Source organism: Callorhinchus milii, unplaced genomic scaffold (assembly GCF_018977255.1).
Source record: "Callorhinchus milii isolate IMCB2004 unplaced genomic scaffold, IMCB_Cmil_1.0 Scaffold27, whole genome shotgun sequence".
In the NCBI taxonomy this organism is placed as follows: Eukaryota; Metazoa; Chordata; class Chondrichthyes; order Chimaeriformes; family Callorhinchidae; genus Callorhinchus; species Callorhinchus milii.
Genome location: NW_024704768.1, coordinates 4,917,941 through 4,941,274, shown reverse-complemented (window position 1 = coordinate 4,941,274; position 23,334 = coordinate 4,917,941). Strand labels below are relative to the sequence as shown.

Here is a 23,334-nt window from a genome sequence, read left to right as displayed (position 1 = left end):
CCGGGAGGCAGAGTGACCACAGGGGCTGCAGCCGGTGTTGAAATGATCGATGTCTAATCATCTGCTTTCTTTCAGGTGTTTTTCACAAGGAACGGAAAGATAATCGGCAGGAAGGAGGCTGGGGTGCCCTTCGGAGGCTTCTACCCCACTATCGGGATGCTCAGCAGCGGGGAGAAGGTGAAGGTCGACCTGCATCCGCTGAGTGGCTGAGTGGGGTGGGGCTGGGGGTGGGTGGGGGTGGCTTTGGGCTTATGGGACACCCCCCCTCCACCTCGCATGCACCACGTTTGTCTCCCATCCTGGGGCCGCTCAGGGCCAGCCCACGCTCTGCACAGCTCCTGTACACCCACCATCAGAGGAACTGCAACACTGTCACAGGGTTTGAACAAGTGTTTGGGTTCTGATTTTCTTTCAGGGCGCACGCTGTGGTCCGTTTGACATTCAGTCACTCCTGACACCCAATGCCAAAGCTCTGGGCTTTTTGCATTTCATTTCCTTCTGCCCCATCATTCTGTCCCGGCAACGCTAACACGAGTCGTGTTCAAGCCCTGTTAAAATTCAGTATGAATTATTGGTTACCTTTATTGCACACCCTCGAACCCGCACTTGGAAGAAATATTCTCGCGTGGGGGTTAATGGGTATTTAACGGCCAAATCCTAAAATGATTTTAGTATCTTTTCTCTGTGTTCTGGAGTCTGTAGCTGGTGTTATGTGCGTGTGCGGTCGTGCGGTCGTTCGGTAAACTCACCAGTCCTGGGTGTTGGCTGATCTCGTAATGAGAGGAAATGAAATGTCAGGTTGTTATCTGACACAGGAACCTGCAGAGATCATGGCTGTACCTGGAGCTGTGTACGGTGGTGGGGGGGGGTGGGTGGTGGTGGGGGTTTGGGATTCTTTTATATACAAAGGTGGGTCAGAGGTAACGGGTATTGATGTGGCGATAATGGTTGATAGGGGATTTTATCCGTAGGAGATATGTTTCCTGCACAAACGTTTGTTCCTGTACTGCCCTCAACCATATGAGTTGGTCTGTTTTTAGGTGCCCCCTTCCCCCCCCCCCCACACACCTGTCAAACACAAAGGGAAGTTGTGTTTGACCCACACAGACATATACAGACACACTGTACTTTCATTATTATTATTTTGCAGAAAGTCCCTTCCCCCCCCACCTCCGCCCCCCACCACTGTGGACTCTCCTCGTTTTGCAAACTATCCCAAAGTTACAAAACTTCAAAGACAATCTCCCTCGGTATTCCGATGCGGACATGTGTAACCTTACAGTACCAAAGAGTAAGTGTGTCATTGCAGTCTTATTTTACACAGGGCCCACTCTCTGCCACTCTTAGGCTATATCTGGTCACTCAGTCCACGGCTGTTTGAGGGGACGCTGCTGTGCATAATAGGCTGCTATATTTCGCCCACAAAATATACAGTCACTACACTTCACAGCATATCCTGTGAAGCGCTTTAAGACGTCTCGAAGACGTGATAAGGCGCTGTATCAAATGCAAGGATTATTATTATTCCTGCACAAAACAATAACCTTTTCCAGCAACCCTGAAAGTTAACAGGTACCTGGGAACGTTGGTGAGTGGGTCCCTGTGTCAGTCCTGTGTGTCTGTCGTTCCTCTTTATCCTGAGACAGTCTAGTCCCAGGTTCCTGCTTACCCAGTGCTCACTCCCAGGGCACCTGTACCTGGGAGGCGCTGAGTGAAGAAAGTAACGGTTGTTTGCAGTTAGGCTTTGACTACCTCACACATAGAAAACATTGACCTCGCCAGCCGGCCTCAACAGGAGGGGTCTGTTTACGAATTGGGCCAAAAAAATACTCAAAGCCACAATTGTTTGCGTTTCGACGTTTCCTCGCAATGTTTCAGTAAAAGTTGTGGCGGGCGGCGTGGCGGAGAATTGATGTGGAAGGTCCTGGCGAGGCTGACTGTTGTACTGCACCAGTAACAGGCAGTATTTCCAACAGGGATAGCTGGCTGGCTTTGTGTGCCCCACACTCAAACAGTTGGTCTGTACAGGGACATTCACCACTCTGCTTCTCTGTCGCTCTGCAGTTCACACAACTCTCTCTGTCTCACGTCAGCACCTTTGGTAAGATAACTGACTCCTTCCTTATACGTTGTGGAACGGAACTTGACACAACCAGGAACCAGGGTTACGACTCACTCCTGTGAAAATGGGGTGAAATGTTGGTGATTTTCCAGCATTCCTTTTCTTATTGAAGGAATGTTTGGTAACAAAGCATTCTCTGCAGGTCCGAGCACCTCTTATTTTATTTGGAGCTTGAGACGGGGGATAACATTGGGACCTGGAGAGGAGGGCACCGCCTGCTGGTAGTTAGCAAATATTCCTTCAACAAAAGAAATGACTGAAGCAAAACTACTGCAAATTTCACCCCAGCAACTCATTATTATTTTAACTTCCTGCTGAAAACAATCAAAAAAAGTTTAGTCTGAGAAAATGTGTATTTCCCGGAGCATATTCGTGGGAAATAGGCAATGTTTCCATCGCTTTATGAAATGCCCTTTTGCAATTGGCTGCCGCGTTTCACCCACAAAATACACAGGCAATTCGCTTTACAGTCTATAATAATAATCCTTGAATTTGATAGAGCCTTATCACGTCTTTGAGGCGTCTCAAAGTGTTTTCACAGGACATACTGTAACGTGACTTGACTATATTTATCCTATAAAGCTCTTTGAGATGTGATGAGACGCTATATCAAATGCAGAGGTTAATGTCTTATTATTTTGTGTTTTAACCTCTGAAGACACTTGCAAGAGGAACCAGGAACACTAAACGATCCAAATGTTTGCCTTTGCCGCCAAGCTGAGCGTTGATACAATGACTGTAAATTGCTTGTTGATCGGATGCTTTGGGGAATCGGCCCTTGTGGGCTGCCCTCCTCACGTTCTTTTGTACCACATGCACTATAATATATAAAAGATATGTACATAATTAAGATGTTTATACGCTTTAATTAAAATAGATATTTCCATAGAACCAGTTGTTGGTGTTGCTCCTTTTCCAAGAGGCTGTTTCATTGCCTATTGCTGACGCAAGTATATATTGTTAGCTTTTGGCTGAGCTTCTAAAGGTGTTGTCATATGAAATATTACATCTCCCCCTCCCCCCCCCCCCAGCACCCAATCCGTGTCATTTCCCGACAAAGAGCAAAAATTATATTTACAACGATAATTACAGGAAATGTACAGCTTCTCACAAGTGGTTTGTCCGAGGCCCATTTGATCTCATCTGTCCAGAATCCCCTCCCTGATATCTTCCCACGACAGCATCAAGCTGTTTCCTAAATGAGTCCAGTGTCCCAGCCTCAACCACCCTTTCTGGTAATCCCAGTCCAGCTGACGGTAGAGAAATGCTTCCTGGTGTCTGTCCTGAACTTGCCCTTTACTCCCCTGAATTTGTCCTCTCTTCTCCTGCTACTTAGCTATTTCTGAGTGTTAAATGAGCACTGGTAACGGTTTTATTCCTGGGATCCATTGTGGAAGATTGGCATGTAACACGGGAGGACGTCTGAAGGCCCTGGGATACGGACCCGAGCTGGGGAGGGAGGGGGTTGGGATCAGGAGGGGTTGGGGGGGATGAGGGTAGGAGGGTGACCGAAGGAGGATCTTGAGACGAGCCTTGAAGGAGACGAGGGAGTGAGTGAGGTGGAGGGACTGGGATACAGTTCCAAAGGGTGGGGGCAGAGATACTGAAGGCCTGACACCGATGGTGAGTGGGGGGGTGGCAGATGGAGAGAACAGGTCTACATGTAAGTAGCAGGTCACAGGAGCAGTGAGGAACACGGATGGCTGTGGAGGGTTTTTGCGCTGTGGAGGGTTGTGGACCTCACTGTGAGGTGGGCAGAGGAGCCTCGGTTGGACCTTTTACATTCCTGGAAATCATTTAATTTAAATACAATTTAATTTTGTCACTTCATTGAAATAGTAATCAGATTAATAATAATCTCCATATTATGCCTCCTGTAATGTCCACACATCCTGTTTTTTTAAATTCATTTAGAATTTGTATCTGTTTTATGTAATAATGATAACTTTAGCCACTGCGAAGCTCAACAGCGTAACTATGTATGTGTGCAAGTTGTTGCTGTTGTTGCTTTTGCTGCTGCTGCTGTTGTTGTGGTTGTTGTTGCTGCTGTTTTTGTTGCTGTTGACCGTGACGATGTGTAAACAATCATCGCCATAATAATTTAATATTATAAAATTAATATAACATAATAACATGTTATACAGTATAATAATATTCTATTTTTATTATTATCCCCATCGCAGTCAATGTATTGAGCTCCACATCGCCACCTGCTGGTGAGGGAGGGTATCGCAACAACAACAACAACATTATATTTGTGAAGCGCCGTTCACGAGGACGTCCGAAGGCGCTGGACAGTCAGTGTTTCGGACCTGAGCTGTGGGTCAGGACTGGGGAGGATGGAGGGCGGGGGTGGGGGGGAGTATCTTTCCTGCCCATTACATGACGAACCCCACTCCCTCTCACCCCCTTTTTGGTGACTTTTCCTCTCATTTCCGCCCACATAGACTCAGAGAATATTTCAGCCGAGGGCCCTCGACCCCCAGTTCTGTGACGTCTCAGTCGCACGCAGTCCCGACACACTAAAACCACGTCCTGTGGTGTGGAGCTGGTGTCTCGTCCATTTTAAGTTGCCCAAATGTTACAGTTTCCAGAAAACACTCAGTCACTACACTTTACAGTATATCCTGTGAAGCACTTTGAGATGTCTCAACACAATAAGCCGCTTTATCAAATACAAGGATTATTTATTATTATTTGTGTCCGAGGCGAGGCTGAGCAAGACTGGAGATTAACAGGACAACAAATCATCATCATGTCTAATAGACGAGGGAGCAGGTGTGGGGGGGGTGTAGGCTGAAGAGGGAGAGAGGCATGAATTACCTTCCGCCAATATGATAGGGCTGTCAATGTGTTTGTGTGTGTGCAGACGCGTGTGATCATGTCTGTGTTAGTGTGTATGTATATGTCTGCGTGTGCGTATGGGTCTGCGTTTGAATATGTCTGTGTGTGTATATGTGTGCGTGTGTATCCGTGTGTGTGTCCGTGCTAATGATTTCACTCCAAGCACTACGAAGCCGAAAATCCTGCTGAGAATCCCAGAGCTATCCTGCAGCGCAGAGCGTAAAACAATCGAGAAGAAAATTCATTGGCAGAGTCTGGCCGGCGAGTGAGCGAGCGAGCGAGCGAGAGGATTCCATTCCTGCGGCCGCTGATTGAGCCGAGGTTTGTCTTCAGGAGCAGGAGGCGGGTCACACGATGCCTTTGGCCTTTAACTCATCACAAACCCGGCTGAGATACCCGGGGTCTGGGTACCCGAACCTGAAAATAAACCAGTCACATCTTCAGCCACACGTCGCCCAAACTAGTTCCCGGTCGTCGGGTTTGTGATCCCGACCTTTCAGGGAAGACTCGGAACGTAGGGATTCCAACAACCCACAGGATTTTTCCTGTGACAATCTTATAACGGTGGTCCCTCATCACTGACTCCCACCCCACTTCAACTCAGCTTTGGATGAAGGAGACCCTATGCCCAGTGAGATCCCATCCTTTCAGAACATCCACCCGATCAGCAAAGTCCCCCCGGCCCAGCATCCGCTTCTACTCCCCTTTCCTGCTAATCCTTGTTCCAGTCATTAATTGCCCTCTGGATAAAGAGATCCGTCAATCAAGTGTGACAACGTCTCCTGTGGAGCGCTTGGAGACGTCTCTTGAAGACGTGATCAGGCGCTGCATCAAATGCCAGGATTATTATTATTATTTTCTGAGATGCTGTCACTTACGACTGTGGACCTCCGTACTGGCTGGTCTTGTGGTGGATGTCGTTCCAGGTCACCACGTCCTTCTGTCCCGAGGTGATTGACGTCCCCACTGTGAAGATATGCTTCAGGTGGAAGGCTTTTTTCAATAACTTCATCACGTGTTGTCCTTCCCGGTTGTTGGGGAGATACGCAGTCCTCGAGGTGCCTGTGAAGCGCTGGCCCGGGTTTGGGTGACATCTCTGTTACAATAAAGTTATTGTTAATAATCAGAATTATAATAATAATCCTCGCATTTGACCCGGCGCCTCATCACGTCTTCGAGACGTCTCAAAGCGCTTCACGGAATATACTGTAAAGTGTAGTGACTGTGTATTTTGTGGTCGAAACACGGCAGCCAATCGCGCCCAGCGACGTCCCCACACACGGTCGTGGGTCGAGTGACCAAATTATTATTGTATTATTATTTTTTGGAAACACGTGTCCATTTGGGACTATCCTGTGACTTTTCGTGTTCCGTGTTACCTGCTGAATCCCGTCCGGGATGTCGTACTTGATGACGATGGTGGGGCAGTTGAAGCCTGGCAGTGAGGACTGCAGAATATGCTGAGACATGGTGCCGTCGGGTTGGTTTCCTTGCATCGAGCCGAACACGGTTTGGCAGATAGGGCAGCAGTTCCTGTTGGTCAGAGCCATTTCAATACACGAGGTGCAGAAAGAGTGTTTACACTGCAGGGTTTTTTTATTCTTCATAAAATCGAGGCAGATGGGGCACTTGTTATCCTGATCATCCATGTTCCCTCCTGCCTGCTTGCTGATCTTCACATCGCTCCATTTGCCCAAACCAGGGACTTCCTGAAACACTTTCCTTCCCAACATGGCGTGCAGCTCATTGACGGCCTCGACCACTGTTTCTTTCATCCCAGCCAAAGAGAACATTCTGGAATTCTCTACAAACATATTTCTGTACTTGCTCCTCACCGTGTGCCAGGCTTTAACCACAGCCTCGAGATCTGCCCCTCTCTCCAAATGCACCATTACCATATTGGTCCCAACTGTCTGATAAAAGGAAATGAGGACCTCAAGAGCCTGCCTGACCATACTGGAACTCCCTAATGGTGATTTGATGCACAGTCTCTTCATATCTGAGTCTTTGTCATGAAAGTTAATTAAAACTTTGTACTTGTTCTCGATGTCTATTAATTCTGCTGCGAACTCCAGCCTGAGAACGTGGCAGTGAAAAGGGTTAATGTCAAACCCCTCATCAAGGAACTTGCTCCCAGAATTCTTCTCTTGCTCCGACCTATGCACAGCTCTCCAAACCTCCCCTCAGCACAGTCAATTTCTTGCCGAGGTCCGGTCAGTGAATATCCATCCTTCACTTTGTCAGCCATGAGTTTTGAATACTTGGCCAGGATTTTAGGCATCTCGTCCTTCACATCGGGAGGGAAAGGAATGGACCTTTTCTCAAGATTTGGAATGACTTCCTGGAAGATTTTGCTGTATTCATCTTGTGCCTTTTTTACTGAAAAGTGCCCCTGAGCTCGGACACTCAACTTGACTTCAGGACAGAGATCCACTTTGTACTTATCACAAATGACTTGTATTTCTCTCTCGTACATTTTGCTGATGTAGTCGTAGTGATGGAGAGGAAGGGAGATGGTGTCTAGCTTGATGTCATGGATTTTCTTTGTGGACTTGTTGCCCCCATGACCGCTGGCCTGCCAGGCGTAGATGGAGAGAAGTCTTGGTCAACAGCGGCCGTTGCACCTTGATCTCTGCCTTGTTGGATCCTCATCCCCTTATCAAGGGCTGTTCCTCCTCCTTGGTTGAGATTGGGAGTGTCGCTGCGCACCTGATTGGGTAGAGACATGGAGGAGCCCAACTGGTTGTCCTGCGATTTCCCCATTTTGTCGTCCAGCGACTTAACCAACAGAGAGAGAGAGAGATTAGAAAGAGAGAGAGAGAGAAAGAGAGATGAGAGAGAGAGATTAGAGAGGCTATTGTCTGTGACGTGATAATCCTCACAACACGAGACGCTTCACTTCGGCAGATGTTTCCGTAATAAAACGACCCCCTCCCCCCGTTTCTTGTGTTTACACAGCGCCCCCTCTCACAGGGCAGTGTCCCAGAGCGATTGACAGTGGTGGAGCAGAACGCTGAGGAAGGTCTTCGGGTGCGACCTGAAGATGAGGAAGGAGGAGGCGGAGGGATAGAGGGAGAGAGCCCCAGAGTTTTGGGGCGTAGTGGCTGGAAGCGTGGCCACCGATGGTGGAACGGAGGGAACGAGGGGATAAGAGAACATCTCCATTACCTGCTGTGTGTCCCTCACAGTCGCCTGGTGTGTGAGTCCAGGATCGGATATCTTCACATCCCCGTAATCCTCAAGGCGAATGGACTTCATGGATAGAATTTCCTTGGCAGCTGCGCAAAGAGAGAAAGAGGGAGAGATTTCTTAGTTCATATCAAACTGATTTCTGAAGGAATTATTTTTCTATGAAGTATTATTGCCAATTGAGCAGAGCAGTGTCTCCACAAACAGTCTCGGATTGAGTCCAGTTGAATTATTTTTTTTTTGAAGGGATTATAACCCCCAGAAAAGCCAATTGACTAACAATTGGGTTCCTACTTACTGCTCGGTACACAGAGGAGTCCTGGGTCAGGGAACTTGCTCAAGGTTTCTCCCTGACCCGCCCAGGATTCAAACCCAGGTTCTCTTGTTTGCGAGACGAGTGCTCTAACCACTGAGCTACAGGACTCCACTCAATCTATTACAGTACAAGATCCTGGTCCTCACTTTCAAAGCCCTCCATGTTCTTGCTCCCCACTCCTCTGCGACCTCCTGCACCCCTACCATCCTGCTCGCTCCCTCCACTCAGCGGGCTCCGGCCTGCTTCACGTCCGCCACGTCACTTGCCCCACTATTGCCACTCTGCCCCCATCCTCTGAAACTCCAGCCTGCAGTCCCTCCACCTCGCCCCCCAGCCCTTGCCTCCTTCAAGACCCGTCTCAAGACTTCCAGCTCGGGTCCGAGACGCTGTCCAGCATCTTGGGATGTCCTCCCGACGTGAAAGGCACTTTACACATGGAACTTTGTTGTTGTATCGCTCCACCAACCTTTCTCATTTTTGAATGTGATGACCCAGGATCCAGGATCTCCGCTCCGGACTCTTCCCACGTCTCCCAACTTGTTCTTGTTGCAGAAAGTCTGGATTCGCTTTTCCATATTCCTCTCCAATTTCCCAATGGGAACAGTGACCAGCACGGATCTCAGTAAATCCTGAAACAGGAACAAAAATATCCCAGGGCACTCACTGCTGATAACAGCGCAGCCCGGCCTGGCTCATCCATTGGCAGGACCTGGAAGGGCACTAACTAACTAACTGACTGACTGATTAACTAACTAACGGGGAAGGTGGTCCTCGCTGGACAAGCAGTGGGAAAGTTTGGCCAGACAGCGCTCTCTCTCTCTCTCTCTCTCTCTCGATGGCCGAGTTCTGTGTGGGTTTAGCTGGTTAGACTCCAGCAGTTACCCCCAATGCACACTCTGGGCTCCCCCCCATCCCACCCAGGTCTTGGCTCTCGTCAACCTGCGCCTAATACTCTCTGGAATTAAAGTGCGTATTCCATTCCATTCCACGGGGAGATTCCCGTGTGTAGGTGACAAACAACAGCTGGAACCTCACGGCCACTTACCTCTGCGTTGAGCGAAGCTCCCACAAGGTCCATGTCTTCGTCCTGCAAAAAGAGGTTATTTCAGAGGTTCAGCGCTGGCCAAGGAAACACCCCCCAGCCCCCCCCTCCCACCCACACCAACGTCAAATCATTCAACCCCCCCCCCCACCGTACCCCCCCCTACTCTGTGGGTGGACGCGGAGGGAATGGTGGAAGCAGAAAGTGTTGATTCTTTCAAGATCAAATGGGACAGTCCAGTAGCTCAGTGGTTAGAGCAAGAGAGAGGACCCGGGACAGGACAGGGCGGAACCTTAGGCAAGTTTCCTTACTCCCCACACACACACACACACAGACACACACACACACAGACACACACACAGACACACACACACAGACACGCGCACACACACAGACAGACACACACACAGACACACACACACACACACGCACACACACAGACACGCACACACACAGACAGACACGCGCACACACACAGACAGACACACGCACACACACAGACAGACACGCGCACACACACAGACAGACACACACACACACAGACACACGCCTCTATTTTCCAGCAGTCAGTAGGAACCCACTTCTTAGTCAATTGACGAATGCCTTTTCCGGGGATAATAATCCCTCCAAAAAAAAATTATAACAATAAATTGGTCTCTCAATCCACGGCTGTTTGTGGGAACGTCGCTGTGCACAATTGGCTGCCGCGTTTTGCCCACAAAACACACAGTCACTACACTTTGCAGTAAAATCCCGTGAAGCGCTTTGAGACGTCTCGACGAAGTGATCAGGCCCTGTATCGAACGCGGGGATTATTATTATTATTATTATAGATTTCTGCCAGGGAATAAGGTCTGCGAGTCAGCGCCAGACCTGGAGCTTGAACCCACAACCTTTAGTCTCTGAGCCGAGAGCGCACCTGAGAGGAGAGGAGGAGGAAGGCGATCGCTAACAACAGAGCAAAGGACATCCGGGTGTAGGAGAGAAGGAGAGGGCACCGCAGCAGCGAGTGATAAACACGTTCATCATCACATCAAAAGTCAGAGGTTTGTGAACCGTGTGGGCGGAACGGATCATCACACAGCGATTAAGGAAATGGCAGAGATAACAAACAGGTGTCATAAAATGGTGGCATTGCCCACCAAAATACTGCAGGAACCGTGTATTTTGAGGGTAAATTGTGTGTGTGTGTGTGTGTGTGCACGTACGTGTGTATTTGTATTTATGTGTATTTGCGTGTGTGTGTATTTGCGTGTGTGTGTATTTGTGTGTGTGTGTATTTGTGTGTGTGTATTTGTGTGTGTGTATTTGTGTGTGTGTGTATTTGTGTGTGTGTATTTGCGTGTGTGTGTATTTGCGTGTGTGTGTATTTGTGTGTGTGTGTATTTGTGTGTGTTTTTGTAACTCAATGCAGTCTCTCTCCCCACAGGGACGCTCCTCGTTCACCTAATCCCGCAGAGAGCGCAGGTTGATGAGACCTGGACCCAAGGCTTGAGAGGGGGACCCCAGAGATTGAGAAGGGAGAGGGAGCCCTGGTCACTGCTTACGTCCTGGAGCTCCACTGACCCCGTCACTTGGTTTCTGCCGGAAACCTCCCCAGGAAGGTTGTGTCACTGTCCACATCAACATCAGGGCCAGGACGACATGTCACACACTGCAGTTCGGGGACAGGAGAAACTGTACGAAAACTGTTAAGATTATTTGTGTGTCAGGGAGCTCAGCCGCCGCAATAATAATAATAATAATAATAATAATCCTGGCATTTGATACAGGGCGTGATCACGTCGCGACGTTTCAAAGCTCTTCACGGGATACGTTGTAAAGTGTAGTGACTGTATAGCGAAACACGGCAGCCAATTGCACAAGGCAGCGTCCCCCATAAACAGTAGTGGATTGAGCGACCACATTTTTTAAAAGGATTATCACACCCCCCCCACCCGCCCGCCCTCCCCCCCCCCCCCCACCACCCGCCCGCCCTCCCCCCCCCCACCCGCCCGCCCCCCCCCCCCCACCCGCCCGCGCCCCCCCCCCCCACCCCGCCGAGGAATATTCGGTGCAGAGAGTGAAAGCGAAAGAAGGTAAGAGAAAGAGAGAGAGAGAAGGGGGGGTGGGGAGGGGGGGCCATTGGACTCGGCGAGACAGGAAGGACCGGATGGGCCAAAATGAGCCATTTCTGGCTGTAACATTCTGTGAACAAATGGATTCTAAAAGTGGTAAAACCGGAGGCGGTGAAACATTTGGAATCTGATACCTTTTCCCGACTGATTTGAAGGGTTGATACTGGTTCCTCGAGAAGGCTTTTGGGTTAACTCCTGTTCCTGGACTCCTCTTCCCCCCCCTCCACCGCCAGCTCCGGGTTCAGACACAAATCTCCCCCCCCACCCTCAGCCACAACTGGGCCAATAGCCAGGGACAGACACACGGAGCTGACCCCCTCACACACACGCACACACACACCGACACACACACCGCCTGACTCCAGTCATAGCAGATCCACAAACAAAACTGAAAGTGAAATGTGGGGAGGAACTGACAACTGTGATGCCGAAGGCGGGGACTTTCCCTACAGCTTTACTCTGTGCCTTCTCCAGCCTCTGGAGCTCTTATAGCTATGAGAACAGGAGGAGGCCATTCAGCCCCTCCAACCTGTTCTGCCATTCTAATAGATCACGGCTGAGCTGGACCTCAACTCCAATTACCCGCCTTTGCCTCGTATCCCGATCCCCTGACCTGACACCTCAGTCTGGACAATGTGACAGGATTCACAGCCTTCTGGGCTTTTATTTTCTCTCTTGTTGCTCTGAGGATTGCGCTGGATTCAGAGATCCTGCCCCGACTTTCACTGCGCCCCGACTCTCACTGCGCCCCATTACCTCCAGCCAGCGCAGTGCCCTCCAGCCAGTGAGTTACTTTGAAGGACCGCGGCCTGGCATTTGATCACGTCGTTGAGACGCCTGAAAGCCCTTCACAGGATACACTGGAAAGTGAAATGGTTGTGTGTTTCCAGCAGCAAATAGGAACCCAGTTGATAAGTCGATCGGTGGATCGCTTTCCGCGGGTAATAATCCCTCCGAAAAAAAAATGCGGCCACTCAGTCCACGACTGTTTGTAGGAAACTCCCACGTTTGCAAATTCAAAACATGGGGGAAAACTACGATCGCTTCACAAACCCAAACTTCTCAACGCTTTCTTTCCCGAGTGATTGGTGGCAGATCGCGCTGGTGGGCAAACACAGCAGTCAAGGTCCCCAAACAGCCCCGAGGGAATACCGAATTCATTCCAATTCATCTGGAGATGACAGATTGACAGCCAGGACACTGGGAAAGCTTTGTGAGGGGTCTCTGCCATCAGCTGAAGAAGAATTCTCCTGGACCTCGGGTGAAGGATGAAGCAGATCCCTCTCCAGGTCACTGTTGGTGCTTTAGTTGTGGCTTCGGGACGTGGCTGAGCGCATCGTTCCCTTCAGCTCTCAGCAGTTACACACCACACGATGTGCACAAGTGCCCACATCCAAACACACGCACAAAATCTCACACACACACGAACCCCAATTGGCGGCAGTAACTTTATTTGACTTCCCAGCAGAATACAGCGACAAGTTAGAACTGAGCAAAAAGTTTATATTAAAATCTTCTCACAGCAAATCACAGTTCTGCCGGAAAATTATTGCATGGCACCTTACACTGCGCGCAGTCTGTGTGTCTGTGTGTGTCTGTCTGTGTGTCTGTCTGTCCGCGTGTGTGTCTGTCTGTCTGTGTGTGTATGTCTGTCTGTGTGTCTGTCCGCGTGTGTGTGTCTGTCTGTATGTGTGCGTCTGTCTGTCTGTCCGTGCGTGTGCCTGTCCTACAAACACTTCAGTCAGGGACCCTCTGCCCCCTCCCCAAGCCCCAAATGCTGAGAGCACCTCCAATACCGAGCGCAGCACAAGGAGGGACCAGGAAATGTCCCTGAATCCTAAGTGCATTTGCACCAGTTATTTTTGGTTTGCTCTCCCTCCCTCCCTCCCTCTCTCCCTCCCTCCCTCTGTCTGGGAATAATAATAATCCTGGCATTTGATACAGCGCCTTATTACGTCTTCGAGACGTCTCAAAGCGCTTCACGGGCTACACTGTAACGTGTAGTGACTGTATATTTTGTGGGCAAAACGCAGCAGCCAATTGGGCACAGCAGCGTCCAACAAACAGCCGTGGATTGAGCGACCAATTTATTATTATTATTTTTAATGGGGGGGGAGGGGGGGGTCTGGGGGCAGAGACCCCATTGATGAAGTGCTTTTTGATGACCAAACCACCTGGGCCCCACCCCCCCAATCACTGCATTTCTCAACAGAGAAACGAAGATTGGCCCTTTTTATTATACAATGTCTACCTTCATTTGAAGCGTTTGGGCTGGAGGAGGGGAGAGGAGGCGGGGGGAGAGGAGGCGGGGGGAGAGGAGGCGGGGGGGAGAGGAGGCGGGGGGGAGAGGAGGCGGGGGGGAGAGGAGGCGGGGGGAGAGGAGGCGGGGGGAGAGGAGGCGGGGGGAGAGGAGGCGGGGGGAGAGGAGGCGGGGGGGAGAGGAGGCGGGGGGAGAGGCAACAGAACTTATTTGTAGGGAACAGGTAGCGCTGTCTGGGCGAGTCCGGGACCCCCGGGGACCTGCTGTTCACAGCGAGAGGATAAGCGAGAGTTTTGATGCCCGTTCGGGGAGTGAGATCAGACTGCGCTCACACCAATTAATCCACAATAAACAGAAGCCACGGGGAGGCGTTGTGGAGCTCAGGCACCTGACACACTCGGGATATAAACACTGCCGAGAAACACCATCAAAGGCTCTTTGTTTTGCTCCCTTTAATGAGAAGAACCATAATAATCCTCGCGTTTGACACAGCGCCTAATCACGTTGTCAAACGTCTCAAAGCGCTTCACAGGATACACTGTAAAGTGAACGGACTGTGTATATTGTGCCAAATACAACTCTTCCTCTCCCACCCTCATCCCATGTGCGAAACTGGCAGCTAACACAGGTGACAGTGAGTGTGTAGTGTGTGTGTGTGTGTGTTAGAGAGTAGGGACAACTCCAGCATCTCGCCTGAGAGGCCATTCCTGAGGTGGTGTGTGATCTGTGGCTAATAATAATAATAATAATCCTTACATTTGATAGAGTGCCTTATCGCGCCTGTTAGGGAGATTAGCTCTAACTTTGTGTCTCCACATTGAACATCACATAGTCACAAACACACACAAGGATTACTTACTGTCGCGCTCTCTCTCTCTCTCTCACACACACACACAACTTCCAGCAGATGTCACAGGAAGCGATCAGGACTCTAACTCATTCTTACCCTCCCCTCCCCTCCCCTGTGAGTGAGTGAGTGAGTGAGTGAGAGAGTGAGAGAGTGAGAGAGTGAGAGAGTGAGAGAGTGAGTGAGTGAGTGAGTGAGTGGGTGGGTGGGTGGGTGGGTGGGTGGGTGAGTGAGTGAGTGAGTGAGTGAGTGAGTGAGTGAGTGAGTGAGTGAGTGAGTGAGTGAGTGAGTGAGAGAGAGAGAGAGAGAGAGAGAGAGGGGGGAAGTAGCTCAGCACCGGCCGTGTGACCTTCCTCAACTAACAAAACAAAGTTGTTTCTCAGCAATGCTGATACCCTGATGGGTTTCCACGTGTGTCAGACACCATTGCTACCCCGAGCACTGGGAGGAGGAGAGGGGGGTGGATAGAGGGTGGGGGGTAGTGAGGAGGAGGAGGAGGAGGAGGGAGGGGGAGAAGCGCAATTGTAGACAATTCCCAAAGATGAAACAGTGAACTGCGTTTCCGGGTTTGTACCTTTTGAACCCGGACGGACTCGGGGTTTGGGACATGAAGCAGGTGATGGGAACAAGAACCAAAGTGGAGTCTAAGCCACGCGAAGCCTCTCGTTTATCCTGACCTGAAGGAGCGTCTTCGCCGTTGGCTAAAACCCAGCGACGTCCCCCTGGGGGGGGTCAGGGGGGAGCCTGGGGTCAGGGGTCAGAGGCCGGGGGTCAGAGGGTAGCCTGGCGTCAGAGCTGTGCCAGCCGCTCCAGAATGCGCCTGTATTGCTCCACGTTGCTCTGGTACGTCTCCTCCAGGTACTCGTGTTCCTGGCTGACGCTCACCTCCGCCTGCTGTGTCAGCCAATCCTCCGGCATCACCCGCGACAGCCGTGTGGCTTCCTTCTTGTTCTTCTGTGGGTTAAGGAAATAAAAAAGACCAATGACAATAATATCAACCTTCGCGTTTGACCCGGCGCCTCATCACGTCTTCGGGACATCACCGAGCGCCTCACAGGACACACTGTAAAGTGAATCGACTGTATATTTTGTGGGCGAAGCGCGGCAGCCGATTGTGCACAGCGACGTCCCCACCAACAGCCGTGGATTGAATGTCCAAATTATTATTATTATTATTATTTTGAAGGAATTGTTATCCCCGGAAAGCGATCCTCCAATCGACTAACAACCGAGTTCCTACTGGTAAACACACTGCTGGTAAACAGAGTCGTGTCTGTGTGTGTGTGTGTGTGTGTGTGTGGGGAGTAAGGAAACTTGCCCAATGTTTCGCCCTGACCTGACCCGCCCGGGAATCGAACCCGGGTCCTCTGGCTCGCGAGGCGAGGGCTCTAAGCGATGAGCTCCATAATAGCGGGGAGGGTAATAATTACCTTGAAGGGAATGGCCAGCCTGCGCTTCACCTCCAGCCGGTACTCGCGGCTCTGTTCGGGGTCGCTCATGTTGGTGCTTCGAAGCCGGAGAATTTCGTAGACTCTTCGTGCGTGATGCTGAGGAGAGGAACGAGCCTCAGTGAGTGGGATATCGCTCACACTCCCCTCCTCACTGCCCGGATCCCGTCACTTGGTGTTCCCAAACCCACTTACGGTGAGAGACTGAACCACAATAATAAGCGTTGCTTTTGACCCAGCGCTTTATCATGTCTTCGAGACGTCTCAAAGCGCTTGACAGGTCACACTGTAAAGTGTAGTGACTGTAAAGTGCTCCGGGAGGTTACCCTGCGTGAAGGGCGCTATATAAATACAGGTTGTTGTTGTTGACTGTATATTTTGTGGGTGAAACGCGGCAGCCAATTGCACACAGCAGTGTCCCCCAAACAGTTGTGGATTGAGTGACCAATTTATTATTATTATTTTAGAACTGTCCCTAAGTACAGACCCCTCACCTCTTGGGGAGAGGGCCGGGGGTGGGGGTGGTGGAGAGGGCCAGAGAGAACAAGGGGACGTATAATTAAGAGATAGATTTACCTTATTTATTTTCCAGGTGTGTTTGGCCTGCTCCACCATCTCGGCGCTGAATCCCTTGGCCAGTTTTTGGGGCTCGAACCCGGGTAGCCCCTGGCACAGCTTGCTCAGCACAAAGTCTCGCAACTTCACAAAGTCCTCCGAAGGCTCTTCGGCTGAAATTTCCAACAGGGACACGGTCAAACATGCTTACGTTTCCCCCGCAAAATAAACACAGCGTATCCTGTGAAGCGCTTTGAGACATCTCAACGATGTGATCAGGCGCTGTTGTCAACACACTGAAACGTCAGCCTGTGAGCTGAGTCCTGACGTGGGGCTTGAACCCCACCCCCACCACCACCAATCTTCTAGCCCAGTGAGGAGAGTGAGACCGGGCTGACATGTGAGAAACACAGCAGCGCAAACTGAACGGGCTGCTCCTGAGCTGGAGGATTGTATGATTCTATCCACAGAACACAAGGCCAGTCACTGCTGGTGAGCGGAGAAGGACACTGACCTGTGACGTCCAGCACAGAAGGCATCGCTGTGTAAAACTTCTGAACCGTCTCCATCAACTGTGCCCCGTGACCTTCCCCTTGGAACGGGGGCAACACGAGCATCTGTCTGGAGAGAGAAAAACAGAATAACAGCCTCAACTCCCAGCTCATCTGTGAACAGCATCAACTGAGGGAGTGGAGGGAATTGGATAGGGCCTCGAAAAGGAAACGTGCGCAGAGCAATAGGGTAAGAGCGGGGGACTGAGTGGGACTAGTTGGTGGCTCTTCAAAGAGCCGGCACAGGCACGATGGGCTGACAGTGCAGCTCTTCTCCCCTCCAGTGCTGCACTGGAGAGTCAGCCTGGACTGTGAGCTCAAACAGCCCCAGTTCACGGCTCAAATTCCTTGCCGTTTCCTGCTTACCCGATTCGGGGCCGGACTTTGTCAGGATACGCGTAGAAATTGTAGACAGTCATGTAGCCCACTGTGGCGTAGCGAGGAGACCCAGACTCCAAGTACTTTTCAAACCTGCACAGCAACACGGCGAGAGCGGGTAAACATAAACATAAACATACAACACACGCATTTACACTGATCCTGACGCCTTTCATATTAGAAGGACTCACAAGACCCTGGACAGTCTAAGGTTTGCACCCAAGCTGGGGGCTGGGGGCTGAGGGGGGGGGAATGGCCGAAAGTGCAGTTAATAATAATATAATCGTGGCATTTGACCCGGCGCCTTATCACGTCTTCGAGACGTTCTCAAAGCGCTTCATAGGGTACACTATGAAGTGCCGTCACTGTATATTTTTGTGGGCGAAACACAGCAGCCACCTGCGCTCAGCGAAGTCCCACCAACATTCGTGGACTGAGTGACCAATTATGATTATTTTTTGCGGAGGGATTGTGAATTGTTGTTAACTAATCGAAGGAGTTCATGAGGAAGGTCTTGACCCGGAGCTTGTATGGCATCGAGGGGAAGGGGCTGGTACCGGGACGTTTAATATACACTGTTAAACACCTTCAGTCGGTGTTACTTACACCAGAAAGTAGTGCCATTTGTCATCGTCAGTGTCGATGAAGCTGGCCGTCTCGATGAACCAGATGAGGAAGGTCTGTAGCCGCTGGTGGTATTCCCGGAAGCCAGGGCAACTGATGTCTGTCTGCAGCAAGGAGGGAATCCCGTCAGTGACACGGAGCACAGCCTCAGAGAACAACCCTTGCGACGCCTCCGTAAATAATTCACCAATCGGGGGACGCAGGAACTCTCAAAACCATTCCTGAATTTATCCTTCAAGACCCTCCTCTTCGACCGTCCGCGCCTTCGTTCACCTTCCTATCCCTACCCTCCCTCCGACCGCCCTTCACCCCTCCTGATCCCAACCCCCCCCAGCTCAGATATGGATCCCTGACTGTCCAGGCGCCTTGGGACGTCCTCCTGACTTGAGAGACACTGGGTAACTGTTGTTGTTGTTCTCTGCTCCAGCAAAAACAAACCACCCCGAGAGGTCCTCAGCGACGCTCGCTCACCTTGTAGATCTCGTAGTGCAACTCCAGCCCCTCCTTCACGTCCTGCACCTTGTACGAGTGGATCAGTTCCCCGAACGGCCTGAAGGAGGCGTCCTTTTCCAGCTGCACCACAAACTCATCCAGGCTGGTGCAGTAACCAGCCGGCAGGTACTCCAACAGCTTGTTCTCGATCTCATCCACCTGTGGGGTGGGTAGGAGGGTTGGGGGTGGGCAGGGCCGGGTGGGGGAGCGACACAAATGGTTTATAATAATTGTGAATTCCTCGGCGGATCGCTTTCTGGAGGTTAATAAACCCTCCAAAAATAATAATGTGGTCATTTAATCCACGGCTGTTTGTGGGGGCACTGCTGTGCGCAATCGGCTGCCGCGTTTCGGCCACAAAATACACAGTATTTTCTGTGAAGCCGCTGTAAGACTCCTGGTCAGGTGCTTACCTCCACGTTGCCGTACTTCTCGGTGACTTTGCTGGTGTAACGGACATTGAAGAATGTGGCCAGGCTACAGGTGCTGTAGTACAGCTGGATCTCCAGATCCCGGTAACCAAATACCGATTCCCTGGAAGCGAAGGACAGACAGTCACGGAGAAAGGAAAACAAGGAGAGAGAGGGGAACGGCTGGGACAGTGTAGTTGGGAGAAGGTTGCAGAGGTGGGATTCGGGGGCAAGACAGTGGAAGGATTTTCACCCAGAGCGCTGTTGGGATCCGGAACCGTGGCCTGAAAGGCTGGCGGCAGCCGATTCAGTAACAAGTTTCAAGAGAGAGAAGTAGATAGGGGTATTTGGGGGGAGGACAAAATTCCAGGGCTACGGGAGGTGGAGAGAGAGAGAGAGAGGGAAGTGGGATTAAATCGGAAGCTCTTTTCAAAGTGCCGGCAACGGACAAGGTGGGCTGAATGGCCTCCTCCTGCGCCGCATCATTCTAATGATCGAAATGTGCAGGTCCATCGGCAGGTTACTGGGAACTCGTTGCAGCACTTGTCACATCAACAACCATCGGCAAAGCACCCGACAAATGTAGCTCCGCGGCCAACGAAAGATCTACAGACGGTGACGAAGGACGGGATGAGAGGCGTCGGCCAATACAGCGCGAGACGTGTCCGAACTCTACGTACTCGTCTCCAAACACCTGGTGGCTGTACAGGGGGTTGAAGGTCGTGCTCTCATCCTCCAGGTCCTCGGGGAAGCGAACTGTCAACACAAACAAACAGGTTCCCACTGACGTTTGCTCCACATCAAGTCACCGTCTCCAAATAATTTTGGCAATTATTCCAAACGTAAATGGTGCGAATTCCCTCACACACACCTCACACACACCTCACCCTCACACACACCTCACCCTCACACACACCTCTCACACACACCCCACCCTCACACACACACCCCACCCTCACACATACTCCACCCTCACACACACCTCTCACACACACCCCACCCTCACACACACCCCACCCTCACACACCTCACCCCACCCTCACACACACACCTCACCCTCACGCACCGCTCACCTAACTTCAGCCGCACGGCTTTGTTGGTGTCGCTCTTGTATTCCGATAACTTCTTTTCAAGATTTAGGAGATCTGAAAAATTACACCAACATTTAGAAATCACCTCAACTCGAATCACCGCCTCACTCCCCCCACACCCCCCCCCCACACCCCCCCACACCCCTAACCCACACCCCACACACACACACCCCCACACCCCCTCACACACACCCCCCCCACACTCCCCCCCCCACACTCCCCCCCCCACACCCCGACACCCCCACACCCCACACACACCACCCCACACAGACACCCCCCACACATACACACCCTCTGGTGAGGGTGGTTTGTGTAGGGGTGTGTGTGAGGGGTGAGGGGGTGTGTGTGTGTGGGGGTGTGTGGGGTGAGGGAGGGATGTGAGGGGTGAGGGTGTGGGGGGGTGTGTGTGAGGGGGTGTGTGGGGGTGTGTGGGGGTGTGTGTGTGGGGGTGTGTGTGAGGGGGTGTGTGGGGGTGTGTGTGGGGGTGTGTGGGTGTGTGTGAGGGTGTGTGTGTGGGGGTGTGTGAGGGGGTGTGTGAGGGGGTGTGTGAGGGGGTGTGTGAGGGGGTGTGTGTGGGGGTGTGTGTGGGTGTGTGTGAGGGGGTGTGTGAGGGTGTGTGTGAGGGGGTGTGTGAGGGGGTGTGTGAGGGTGTGTGAGGGGGTGTGTGAGGGGGTGTGTGAGGGTGTGTGTGAGGGGGTGTGTGAGGGGGTGTGTGAGGGGGTGTGTGAGGGGGTGTGTGAGGGGTGTGTGAGGGTGTGTGTGAGGGTGTGTGTGAGGGGGTGTGAGGGGGTGTGTGTGGGTGTGTGTGAGGGGGTGTGTGAGGGGGTGGGGGGGGGGTCACAGGCCGGAGGCTCCGCTATTCCCGCCGGGAACCGACCGAGGCCGCGGCTGAGGCGCCCACAGACAGACAGACAGTGAGGCGGCGGCTCGGGCCCCGGGTCTCGGGTCTCGGCTCTCTCTGTGCCCGAGGCCGAGGCTGTGTGTGGGGTTTGGGGGTTTGTGCTTCGCGCGGACCTGACAGCGCCGCCATATTGTTGTCACTTACCCGCCATGTCTGCCCCAGAGCCCCGCCCCCCGGCCCGGCCCCGCCCACAGCCCCCGGCCCCGCCCACAGCCCCCGGCCCCGCCCCCACAGCCCCTGGCCCCGCCCATAGCCCCCGGCCCCGCCCCCATAACCCCCGGCCCCACCCACAGCTCCGCCCCCACAGCCCCCGGCCCCGCCCCCACCCACAGCTCCGCCCCGGTCCCGCCCCCACAGCCCTCGGCCCCGCCCTCACACCCCGCCCCCCCGGCCCAGCCCCGCCCCCACCCACAGACCCCGCCCACAGCCCCGCCCCCAGGCTCGGCCCCGCCCATCGCCAGTGTCAGTCTGGACTGTGAGTTTATGTTTGTGCGGAAAAATGACAATAATTAATAATAATTAATAACAATAATAATCGTTGCGTTTGGCGCAGTTCCTCATCGCGTCGTCTTCTCGACGTCTCAAAGCGCTTCACAGAATGGACTGTAAAGTGAATTGACTGTATATTTGTGGGCGAAACGCGGCGGCCGATTGCGCACAGCAGTGTCCCACAAACAGCCGTGGGTTGAAAATGGTTAATTTATTATTGTTTTTGTTTGTTTTGGAGGATTATTATTATTATTATTATTATTGTCAGGTGCGAGTGTGTGGAGTGAGGTTTCGCCCGGACCGGGAATCGAACCCGGGTCTCTCGCTTGCAAAGCGAGTGCTCTAACCACTGAGCTGCAGGACTCCACAATCCTTGTGTTTAACCCGGGACCTGACCACGTCTCCTGTACAGTGTAGTGACTGTGTGCTCTGTGGGTGAAACTCAGAAGCCAATACGCGCATCAGGAATGTCCCACAAACGGCCACAGACCCAGTAACCAATTTGATTTGGGGGATTGTAGACCATTGTCGTGGGGTCCCTGAGATTACCCCCCCATCCCCCCCACCCCCCACCCCCCCCCCCGCGCTCTCCATCCCTCCCTCCATCGCGGCCCTTGACACGTGGTAACGCGGCCGTGCAAACAACACAAACGCCATTGAAATATGCTCACTTTATTGAGGCAATGTTCTGCACTTCATCCGCATTGATAGTTACTTTACAAAACACTCTACTGGCAGAGGAGCGCGGGAATAAATAGGTCGGAAACTTGAAAAGAGGGATAAAAATTAAAACGGAATGTCAGTGAGAGGGCAGTGACGGAGGTCGTGCTGATAAACCCGCCAGGTACGTTCAAGCATCCAGCAATGGGGGTGAGGGGGGTGGGGGGTGTGCAATGCACTGCGGACATTATTACCACCAAATAACTAACAATCTGTTAAATATCCACACATACAAGTTATCTTTTTTTTTCACACAATGAAGCACGATGTCAAGTTTTTTTTTTAGATTAAAAAAATGCAACGATACACAAATGAAATACTAATTAAACACAAGACTGGAAATTGCACGATGCTGGGTTGGTGGACGAAGCAGTGAATCCTACCCACGGGATAATGTTTAGTTCTCTTAACAGAACACAGGCACTGGGCTGCGGTGATAAACCAGGCTTTCAGGACCAGCCTGATTTAAGATGCTCTTTATCTGTGACTATGAAATACTTTGTTGAAGCCACGACAGAAAATATCAAGGAAACTCCACTTGAAAAAACAGCCGTGAAAGTCAGTGTGTGGCAAAATACAGAGAGCGAGTCACACGGCCCATTCCTGTGCTGTTATTGTTCACCTAATAACAATAATCCTTGCATTTGATATAGCGCCTTATCACATCTTCGAGACTGCCTGGGACTCGAACCCAGGTCCTCTCGCTTGCGAGGCGAGCGCTCCAACCAATATGCTACAGGGCCCCAGAATAATTTTCAATGTTTATCTCAGCAACTAAATTGGAAATGAAATGCAGCAAAAAAAAAAGCTTGTTACCATGTGGTTTTCCCGATTAATACAAAACCTCAATGGTTAGCTTTCTTATAGCTTTTGGTCAAACCAAAACCGTTTCAGAAATAAAAGTTGCAACTGAAAGATCTCTCGGTTCCCCTCCAACC

General features: G+C 51.6%; 4 protein-coding genes across 7 annotated transcripts in view; 1 reads left to right on the top strand and 3 right to left on the bottom strand.

The window, feature by feature from the left end:
• spryd3 (SPRY domain containing 3) overlaps window positions 1–2,297 on the top strand; it is a 67,453-nt gene extending 65,156 nt beyond the window's left edge. Inside the window, exon 11 of the mRNA XM_042344196.1 lies at window positions 76–2,297. Within this exon, the coding sequence (XP_042200130.1) occupies window positions 76–210 (135 nt within the window). The 3' untranslated portion in view covers window positions 211–2,297. The remainder of the gene's footprint in view (window positions 1–75) is intronic.
• A 2,495-nt stretch (window positions 2,298–4,792) lies between these two features.
• LOC121850963 (E3 ubiquitin-protein ligase DTX3L-like) lies at window positions 4,793–7,442 on the bottom strand. The gene is given in 4 exon segments (XM_042344345.1): window positions 4,793–5,383; window positions 5,845–6,062; window positions 6,346–7,116; window positions 7,119–7,442. Coding segments are annotated over 4 exon segments (1,383 nt in total). The 3' UTR covers window positions 4,793–5,313.
• Window positions 6,970–12,014, bottom strand: LOC103189505. Of its 3 annotated transcripts, none has more exons than XM_042344344.1 (5): window positions 11,765–12,014; window positions 9,517–9,558; window positions 8,938–9,100; window positions 8,135–8,244; window positions 6,970–7,675 (listed from the first exon to the last, which is right to left on the bottom strand). In XM_042344344.1, the coding sequence occupies exons 2-5, from the start codon at window positions 9,547–9,549 to the stop codon at window positions 7,487–7,489; spliced, it is 495 nt and encodes a 164-aa protein (XP_042200278.1). In that variant the 5' UTR covers window positions 9,550–9,558; window positions 11,765–12,014; the 3' UTR covers window positions 6,970–7,486. The 3 variants fall into 3 exon arrangements, with proteins under 3 accessions (XP_042200278.1, XP_042200276.1, XP_042200277.1); XM_042344342.1 differs by having other exon boundaries at window positions 6,970–7,744; window positions 11,765–12,010; XM_042344343.1 differs by lacking the exon at window positions 11,765–12,014 and adding an exon at window positions 11,061–11,197 and having other exon boundaries at window positions 6,970–7,744.
• Window positions 12,015–15,272: 3,258 nt separating this feature from the next.
• hat1 (histone acetyltransferase 1) lies at window positions 15,273–21,356 on the bottom strand. Of its 2 annotated transcripts, none has more exons than XM_042344287.1 (11): window positions 21,332–21,356; window positions 20,269–20,340; window positions 19,876–19,951; window positions 19,199–19,319; window positions 18,765–18,944; window positions 18,276–18,397; window positions 17,658–17,762; window positions 17,255–17,361; window positions 16,762–16,913; window positions 16,168–16,284; window positions 15,273–15,691 (listed from the first exon to the last, which is right to left on the bottom strand). In XM_042344287.1, exons 1-11 carry the CDS (start codon window positions 21,336–21,338, stop codon window positions 15,527–15,529), a joined length of 1,224 nt encoding a protein of 407 aa, XP_042200221.1. In that variant the 5' UTR covers window positions 21,339–21,356; the 3' UTR covers window positions 15,273–15,526. The 2 variants fall into 2 exon arrangements, with proteins under 2 accessions (XP_042200221.1, XP_042200220.1); XM_042344286.1 differs by having other exon boundaries at window positions 21,301–21,332.
• Window positions 21,357–23,334: the final 1,978 nt, after the last annotated feature.